Raw genomic sequence first — 10,091 nt, forward strand, 5'->3', positions numbered from 1 at the left:
TTCGTTTGTTCGAAGACACTTCTTTTTTCTTGTCACACGGCAAAAACGCTTGCACTTTTACTTGTGTTCACACATAAACACCGTTTACGGTTTCTTGGCCTGAGGTACTTTTTATTGGAGAGATCATGTAACATCATGTTCCCGTGAAACGGTGAATGGCATCTGTTCGTCATAGCTGCAGCTATATCACGCAAGAAACGAGCTAAAATCGGGCAAGATATGGAGTTGAATAAATTCAGAGATTTTCACGGGGAAAAACATACCACATGTCTGTTATCCGAGAAGACAGCGATATATTCGTGGTTTTCTTCTCCTCAGTCCTTGTATTCCTTTGAGAACGCTGCAAGCTGATAGAGCACTCCAATTGCAATGTAAAAATTCATCCTTTTTTTGGTTGGTTTAGGAATTCAGCAAGAGCTTTTAGTTTGGGAAGTTAATTTAGGTACTTATTTATTTATTTTTGCCCCCTTTTCTTTTCGCATGGTTTCGTTTGTTTCTAAAGGTTTTTCAACTCAGGGAGACACTAAAATGCCTGCTCTTTTAATCTTTAGCACGGTGGTATTCAACGTTGAGAATATCCTCTTGGACGACGTAGGGCTAACGATGTTTAGCGCTGGTTTAAAAATGTTAGCAAATATTCGAAGATGAATGTTATCAAGGATGATTCGGATTTTTTCTGATAGTTCAATCAATCTTCATTTCAACTCCTAACATCGGTGAGCCTGAAAAAGGCTCGTTACAAAAATGTGTAATAAAAATTATATAGAAGCTAAGTTAGTAAATTATACACCAGAATTAACTACCTATTATATTCACAACTTAAACAATCTAGCTAGCGGCACACACATTGCAGAGACACACTTCCAGGCCCAATGTAAGTCCTTTTGAGCTTGCTAAAGAATTTTTTAGATCAGAGGCCTCCCTAACATAAGAAGGCAGATGGTTCCAGAGTATACAGGCAATATAACAAAAGGATTTGTCCTTGAAGGCAGCATTAAGGGCCCGTTCATTAAGTCTACTACCAATTCCGCGAAGATTAAAGGGGCTGGGTCACGCAATTAGGCAATTTCAGCACTGATCGAATGGTCATAGAATTAACTAAAATATCAAAATAACTGTTCAAAGCTAGAGAACAACTTTAACAAAACACAGGGAATCCAGGAAGGGACATGCATGGACAAAACTGGAGAGGATTGAAATGGATTTAATTTGGGTAAATTTGAAAAACGTTGGCCCACCTTTTTTCAAATTTATATCAGTCCATATCAAAATGTAATTTACAAAGCTGGAAAATCATTCTCAGTTGTTATGTGGCCATGATTTTGCAAATGAAAGACTCTTGCTCTGCCAATTTGACGTTTAATGCTTATAATTAACAAAATTAAACAAAATTACCTAACATAGCGTGACCTAGCCCCTTTAAGTTGAATGGATTCAGTTGACAACTGTCTTGTCATTCTTCTTGGAATAAATTAAAATTGTCGAAAGGTGTCATACTTGCAAATGTATCCTAAGGAGGTGGCGAATATCATTGAACCCCGTAAACAAAGGAGAGATGAATTTTATCAACTCGGGGATATTCAGAAAAAAAGACAAATGTTTATAACCAAAATAAAGTTATGAAGAGATGATATTTTTTCGGCAGCGGCTCGGGGATATTGGGAAAAAAATCAGAGTGTTCCTTTGCAGGGGTAGAACCTAAGCCCTTGCGATTACTAGTTCCGATGCTCCAATTGAGCTATAGGAGACTCGTCGCTAGGCAATTAAACAGGTGACAATTGTTCCGCTCTACTGTAAAGAGATTGTCGAGACGGTGCACTCTCCTTACTGAAATCAGTGAATGTTAGAGATGAAAATTGTCAGTTTACAGCTAAAAAAAGTATGTCATCAACATAGGTGGTTTTCAGATTCGATTTATTCAAATCATCTTTTTATTCTTCCACAAGATGAAAAGTACGTCGCAAACAGATATGATTAAAGAAAAATATACTTCCTTTTCAGTTAATTACAGCGAGGGAATTACGTAAATTTTAAATTATGCATTAATGTGAGGTCAGCCTTTTGTCGATGGGCAATATCTGAACGACGATGCGGTTGTATGGGTTTTATCGGAAAACAGATTTGATTTTTTTTTATCTACAATGCACCTGTATGTATCTAAAAGATATACATGTAAAACGCTTCATTTTGGGTCATACACCTCTTGTCTAGTTTCAAAGCTAACAAAGTTGAAGGCCAATTTCGCGACGACAACTGTTGGTGTGATACATGATACATGCGGTTTATCAGAGTCGTCTGAGATCAATCGTTGTTAGGTGAACGCTTCGTGAATTTTCACATCCTTGCAGTGGTTATGACCTAAGAAAAAAATGAAGAAATAGATGTTTAAATTTCGCTTCGTTACCTCTTATTTCACTAATCTTTTAACCTGTTTCTCCGTTAACTATCACGTAAAAAATATGGTTTGAAAATAGTACTGTGGTATAAATTTCAAAAGTGATAATGAGTGCTTTCACGGTCTTTTTACGAACAGGTGGTCTTTGTCGTTCATACTTTCCTCAATACAAAAAAGCGCTTATATTATATTAAGCTCTTTCATGCAAAAGCTGATTCACAAAAATTGCCAACCATTTTTACCCGCAGTTGAATAAATTCGTGTCATTATATCAAGCTTTGAAAAGTGTAATTAAAGTAATAAAATGAACTTAGAGCTTGCCGGGAATAAGTACTTCCTAAACTCGTTTACAATAAATACAGGGGGAACTTGGGCTTGCATCGACCGTAGCCTGCCTTAACCTTTGGGATTGAATATAAGGCAAGAAAGATAAAGAATCCGCTATCACACAAACAGTGTCTGCAAACTTTCATTGTTCTGGCAGAAAAGAAACGGTGAAAAGGCTTAAATAATTATATTTTATTTTAGTGGTAAAGAATCTAAGGAAGGGTTTTGTACATTTGTGAAAATGCTATCAAAACGAAGGAATATGAGCAGTTTTATAATATATAGTGGCCGTTTAAAAAACAGTGAAACTTAAAAGCAGGAAATAATGGGGCTTATTTTCGAAACATTAAATTAAAGGAAGCGGTTTAAGATTGCCAAACTTAATTCTGACTTAAAAACTCTATCAAAGAGATTTGCCAAAGTACATCATGTACCCTTTGCTTCGACAGACAAAATTTAGCGAATCCTCCTTTCTTGCATTGATTAGTTGATGACAATTATGTTAGACAATAATTTTAAAAACTGGTTTCGTAGTCTTAAAGATGATTTGAAGATGGAAGCAAGAAAATTTCAGTGTCTGCTTTACGCTGAATAATATATAGTGTGTTAAGAAGATTAAGGTTCCCCTTATTTGCGAGGCTATAAGGAAGTTTTGCAAAGTTTTTCTCAGAATTGAGATGCTCCGGTCGAGTTATTTTAAACGCTGTTTCCTCGATAAGGTGTTTTTCACAAAGAGCTATGACTTCAAAAATATTTATGAGGACAAAGATTGTGGCAATTACGCCGTCGTTTAGATGTGGAGCTTTGTGAAGAAGTAACGTGGGACTTACATTGATCGGCGGAAGTGTCTGTTTGAAGTGACTCGACTGGTTTGGAATCGGCTGCATCCTCGAGTGGGTACAGGGTAAGGTGGAAGTTGCTGGATGTTGTAAAGGCGCTGGGGTGCGCTGCGGCTTTGGAGGAATTAAAGGCTCGGTGTCTTCATTGAGAACCTCATTCAGGGCTTTGATGTAGTTTATAGCCAGTCGCAAAGTAGTTATCTTAGCCATATGGCCATCTGCGATATAGCACGGTAGAGCATCGCGTAGCGCTTGGAAACCGTTGTTTAAAACACGCATACGGTCGCGTTCACGGGCGTTGACGAGCAGACGTTTCTTCAAGGAATTGCGCTGGCGTTTTGGCTTGGCTGGTTGCGGCGCGATTGCCGCAGGTTCGAATTTTGCAGGTACTACAGGGAGAGCAGCAGTGGTGGATCCTCTAGGACGCAGATTGTAGATCCCTTTGGCGAAATCAGAATCGCAGGTCGGGTGACCAGGGAATGTGTCAGGACCAGCTTTGAAACAGCTCAAACCATTCGCTGAAGTCATCATGATGTTATCGCTAAAAAACGAATGAGGCTCGTTGACTTGCAAGCTGTGAGACATGTTACTATCTACTCGTGGGGCGAAGTTCAACTTCTGCACTTCTGGATTGAACATAGCGGAGCGCTTTATAGGCCAGCGACACCTGAATCTCACCAAAACGAACACCTGAGTTGACTCGATCGATTTACTCTCGTGTGCGAGGTTTTAAATACTCTCCCGTTTCATTTCAGGAAATTTCATCAAAAGCGTGCTGGCTAATAAGTATTGTAATTTATTCAGAGCTTTCAAAAAAGACAGGCGCCATCTATTAACAAATGGATGACGCCCCCGAGAAGGAGGCATTCTCTTTTGAAAGGAATTATCTATGAAACGGATTTTTTTAACGCCGTATAAAACTGCGGGCACCACTCTGCATGGTGGCTGATTTCAAATGAGAAAGATTTTAAGCAAAGGATGATCATTTTAAAGTAAACAATGGAGTTTGTGGCTTAAGCTTTGACGCTAAACTATAAGGATATCTCACACACAATCACTAATCGATTAACGATTATAGTTGAAATCCTCTTTTCTGGGTAAGAAATCAAATCTTTCGAATCTTGATGAACCAGTAGAGAAACTTTGCTTTGCAAAGTTATTATACGGAAAATGCTAAAATGGTGACAGTATTGTCAATTTTTGGGGAGCTCTATGGATAAAGTGGCCGAATGGTGCAAATTATGCGAAGCAATCCACCAGCTGTAACCACCTTGCCAGCTAGTTTTTTCATTACTCGTTTAATTCCTGAAATATCATTAAAAGTTAATGAACCTGTTTTCGATTTCAATGCAATCAGAAACGGTGTTATCACAGCTAGAATCGACTTTTGCAAAGTACTTGTTTCAAGGGATGTGGGGCGATACGTCATTTTTTGCAAGGACACAAACCTATAGTGTATTCACAAGGTTCGAGTCTCCTTCCCTAAGTGGTCTTTTATTTTGACATCCGAGAATTACACCTGGGCTTCTAGGAGGCTATACTTTATTTTTGTTGATTTAAATGAAATATGCCAAATCGAATATTCATTTGGTGAGAGATCGATCTTGCTTGAAGGCGTTGTATTTAAGGTAGGTCTCTCTGACTGAAAAACACTCAAATCTCTTAAGTGCAAAAGTCAAAGAAAAAGCCGGATAAACACGGACTCTTCCTCTAAATGTCTTATTCAAAGGAATGCACACAAAGAAAGAGGAGAAAATGTAATTGCGTTGAAGCTGTGTAAGCTGATTATGAACTCGTTTGTGTGCAAGAATAAATTTAGACTTTTAGTTCCTTAAAAAAGATAGTGAAAATTTCGGCTGACAAAACCTTTCTTTGAATACAACCGACCTTGACTTAACATGGTTAACACTCTGATCTATTGACAAACTTTGGAAGGAAAGTTAAAAGAAGTGGTGGATTGAACGAAGAGTATATTCTATTAATTTATGAAAAACTCCCTGAATTCTAATAGACAAACGTGTTAAAAAATAGCAAAATAAGACAAAAGTAAACGCTCTGCCCGGAAGCTTTAATTTAAATTATCGACAACTTAAGTTTTTGGTCATGACACAGTGGGAGAAAAAAGGAGTTTCTGCTTGGGTGATTGCGGAATACAATGGAAAACACAATGCGCTAAAATAGCAACCTTTATGCAAGGCACTACGCGATGTTTGTTGATTTTTCTTGGAAGTAAGGGGATATAAAGATGATGACTTTTCCTTTGGGCAGAGAGAGCTACTCGACAAAAAAAAGACAATTGCTTTCAATCAATAAGAGTCGAGCCTGCGGCCTTCATCCGTCACTTACTGAGCCACAAAAAGACTGTGAACTACGCCATTGACACAGGAAATTTAGTTATGAGGTTAGCTGAGCAGGTTACAACAATATATTAGGGACTTGAAGATCTACGACATCTCGTTCATGTCGTACAATGTGAACCAAGTATCCTAAAAATCTGGTTTGAGCGGTTTCAGAGTACAAATATGGAATCAAAGTTTCGCATTTGTAAGCTCGCGTTGTCGTTAAAACCTCAAATTTGGTGAGTTCACGTCGTCGTTGTGCTGAGTTCAGAAAAAAATGTGCTAAATTGCGTGCAGCAGACCGTGCAGTACGTGTGTCACGATTATCTTTCCTCTTTTAATCAATGATGTTCTTTTTTGTGGCGTTCTCGTTGACGACAGCATCGTAGCTCATAGAAAAAAACCTAAAAACCTTAAAACGCTTCCGTATATACTTGAATATGGTTTAAATTAACGAAACAAGCATGCTCAATCTAAAGAGTTACTGGAAGAAATTTCTGTAGCTTAGAGATCAACCTTATAGTTCAAAACCAGTGAGAAAACTGTTTGATTGAGTGGTCAGTCACGAATCATTCAGTTTCGTGACCTTTCCGATTTGCAAAAACACAAAAGCTACAAACAAAGTTAGAGTTATTAAAATGTTCTTCGCGATATAGATCCCGACGACAGACTAAAGGTGTCTAACATAGAAACACTCTGCAATTTTAGGACCAAGGTCTTTCCCCCCTTTTGTTGTGTTTTGTTGTTGATTGCACTCGATTAAATAACTGCTCATGTCAGAATTATTAAAACAATGCTTTTTGGCGTTAAAGGTTTCTTACAAAAATGCCAGAAAGAAATGAATTATGAGAAAATGTGGTATGAAATCTTCTATACCTTTGGAAATAGGAACAAGATGGAGATATTAAGATAGAATTTAATTAAATATAACAGGTACCAGAAATGGCTTTTTATTCAATGTCAATTTTATCTTTAAAAAAACAAATGCAGAAAAATTAATGCAGTGGTCTATAAAATGTCAAACAATAACTTTGGAGTTCTATTTACATAACATCTTAGCTAAATAGAGTACAATCAGGAGTTTGCAGTTTGGATTAAAATAAGAGATTGGTAAGTTTTTGTTTTTTTTTCTAAGGTTACTCACCAACAAACCATTTAAGGCGGGAAAGGTATGATATCCTACCAGTGAATATCAGCTGGTACTAGCAGGTACATTGTCACTACGTACCCTCTACCTTTTTGTACGTCCCTGCCGCCGCAAAAGGTTTTTAAGTGATATTGCTTCTTATAACCACAGCCCTCAGGTGTCACATTAGACACCGGAATCCCAAGTGCTTGATTTGAAGGAGTTTATTTTCTTTCATGTTTGTATGAAATCCTATTCACGAGCTTAGAACTTCAGCTTGACACCAAAACGTCGGTCGAGAAATAAAAACATTTCGGCACAATTGGTTTCTAATTAAATTATTTACTAGGGAAAAGTTAATAACGTTTCCATCAATGAGTAACCCGTGACAATCAGATAGGGGAACAAAATAAATTGGGACTCGTTATTTTTAGAAATTTAACGCGCTATGATTAATGGTCTGAAAAGCGTTTAATTGCATAATCTGTTCGACTCCTGTATCTAACTGAACCACAACATGAGGATGAACCCGTATGCAAACTCTGCTTTCGTGTTAAGGCGAAGAAAGCAGAATTAGGGCATGTTACGTTTAAGTACTAGTCCGAACGTTTCAAAATCTGTATAAATAAGGGTGTGGTCAACACGTGTTCACATCTGAGGACTATCAACCAGCGCGGTCAGAAGAAAAAGAGAGTGGAGAATAAAAAAGAGACTGGAAGAGAGAATCCAAAGGCTTTTTCTCCTCTATTGAAAAGCTAGGCTTTTAAGAACGTATCTCTGGGTAGCTCCCTTCATACCTGAAAAAGGCTGGTTTGGCCAGCCGAATTATAGTAATCTACGTTGTATCGAGGCACGGTGGCCTCATGTTTAGTGCGCTCGACTCCGGATCGAGTGGTCCGGGTTCGGGTCCTGGCCGAGGACATTGTGCTGTGTACTTGGGAAAGACACTTTACTCTCACGGTGCCTCTCTCCACCCAGGTGTATAAATGGGTACCGGCGAACTTAATGCTGGGGGTAACCCTGCGAAGGACTGGCATCCCATCCAGGGGGGAGTAGAAATACTCCTAGTCGCCTCATGCCAATGAAACCGGGATAAGCTCCGGCCTTGATGGGCCTTCTGGCTTGTAGAGCAGACTTTACCTTTTACCTTACGTTGTATCGGCTCTTGCTTATAATATTTAGTTTCTCGAGACAAAAAGGAGGATACTCCTTGGGGATTTTTTATGAACGCTTGCCATTAGACAGAATTTCGGGTAAATCAGTCCGGAAATTTTCGTGTGCTCAGTTGATCAATATTAGAGAATTTAAGATTTAAGGTTGCTCAAACCAGTTTCATCACTTTCAAGAGACCTTGTTATTAGAAGGATTGACACTACAACCCTTTATCACTTAACAGCAATGTCGTGGTACCCTGTAAAACATCAATAATTGTTGAACAAGATGCAGTCACAAAGACACCCTATAAATTTGGCTTTAGTTGCTCATATCTGAAAAAAAACTGGGTGACTCCAATTTTTTCTTGCACAAAAGTGATCCGCTGGCCAACTGTGTTGTAGTGTCAACCCTTGTAATGAGAACGTTTCTTTCAAGTGTTGAAACTGGTTTAACTGGTTTGAGCCACCTTAAGACCATGGCGACGCGGACGAAAACGTCAACTCAAAATACAACTTTACACTCTTGCAAGTCTTTGTCTCTTCTCTTTCGTGATTTCTCCATCTCGTTCACTTCCTTCAATCTGAGCGAAATATCCCAAAAATAAGTTGGATGCGAGGTAAGGCTACAACGAGAAATGAAAGATTCGCAATTTTATGATCACCTCAACCTTGGTTATTTTCAAGTTGTTGTCATGCAGAGCAACGCAAATACACGTGCTAAAATGCGTTCTACACGGGTAGCAGCACGATTATTTTCCTTTTTTAACCAATGATATTATTGTTTTGTGGCGTTGTTGTTGCTGTAGCTATAGCCGTCGTCGTTTCTTCAGGGATTAAGCCCGCTGCACACAGTGAGAAAAGAGCGGCGCAAACTGCTTCTCGAGGCGGTTTGCTCAGCTGTTTCCTCACGTGTGCGAGGAAATTTTGGTGAGAAATTCGCCTCGCGAGGCCGTGAGGATAAAATCAAACATGTTTGATATTATTTCCTCACTGTTTGCGGACCTCCGTGAGAATCGAGCTGAACTCGGTCAATCAAGCATCCAATAAGATACATGGCATTCTCACGTGACTTCAGTGGTTCAAGATGGCGTCGGAGGAAGAAACTCCTTCGCCACTGATGCCAAGTGAAAATGCCATGTATTTTATTAGTCGCTTGATTGACCGAGCTCAGCTCGATTCTCACGATGGCCGCATACAGTGACGAATTCGCCTCGAAAATATCAAATATGTTTGATTTTATCCTCACGGCCTCGCGAGCCGAATTTCTCACCACAATTTCCCCGCACACGTGAGGAAACGGCTGAACAAACCGCCTCGTGAGGCAGTTTGCTCAGCTCTTTCCTCACCGTGTGCGGCGGGCTTTTTAGGGACTTTAAAGGCCCATGCAAACGCTCGCAACAACACACAACATTGTTGGGCCCAACAATGTTGTCTCTTGTTGCGCGATGTTGGCCGATGTGTGCAAACGCTCACAACAAGTCACAACATGTTGGGTCTTTAGATGAAAATACAAAGGACTCTGGGACATTTTCCATCTCCGACGCTATGTTGATTTCTCGTTCGCATGTATTTGTAAGGATACGTGGCATGTAGTGTGCGTGCGCTGGCGCAACATTGTTAGATGTGCTGTGCAAACGAACGCAACATTGTTGGACCACGCTTCGATGACCACAAAACAATAGAAATGTTGGCACTTGTTGGCTCTGAAGTTTGACCAGTTTCAAACTTCATCCAACAACTTTCAGCAAGTCGCAACAACACACAACATGGTGTGCAAACGCTCGCAACATGTTGGGCCCAACAATGTTCCGTCTTGTCGGCCAACAATGTTGCGAGCGTTTGCACGGGCCTTAAGATCTACGACGGCCATGTCGGCGAAAACTTCACCTCAAAATATAACTCTGCTTTGTC

The 10,091-nt window shown here is 39.5% G+C and overlaps 1 protein-coding gene across 1 annotated transcript; it reads right to left on the reverse strand.

Moving 5' to 3' along the window:
- Positions 1–1,897: 1,897 nt before the first annotated feature.
- On the reverse strand, positions 1,898–4,839 carry LOC137984853 (class A basic helix-loop-helix protein 15-like). The gene is made up of 2 exons (XM_068832167.1): positions 3,553–4,839; positions 1,898–2,358 (listed from the first exon to the last, which is right to left on the reverse strand). Exons 1-2 carry the CDS (start codon positions 4,198–4,200, stop codon positions 2,335–2,337), a joined length of 672 nt encoding a protein of 223 aa, XP_068688268.1. The 5' UTR covers positions 4,201–4,839; the 3' UTR covers positions 1,898–2,334.
- Positions 4,840–10,091: the final 5,252 nt, after the last annotated feature.

Source organism: Montipora foliosa, chromosome 14, assembly GCF_036669935.1.
Source record: "Montipora foliosa isolate CH-2021 chromosome 14, ASM3666993v2, whole genome shotgun sequence".
In the NCBI taxonomy this organism is placed as follows: domain Eukaryota; kingdom Metazoa; phylum Cnidaria; class Anthozoa; order Scleractinia; family Acroporidae; genus Montipora; species Montipora foliosa.

Excerpts from the sequence above, each read along its gene's own strand:
- LOC137984853 (XM_068832167.1), bottom strand. The coding sequence starts at position 4,200 with ATGTTCAATCCAGAAGTGCAGAAGTTGAACTTCGCCCCACGAGTAGAT. Across the intron at positions 2,359-3,552 it reads AGACACTTCCGCCGATCAAT|GTCATAACCACTGCAAGGAT; the intron begins GTAAGTCCCACG and ends TTTTTTTCTTAG.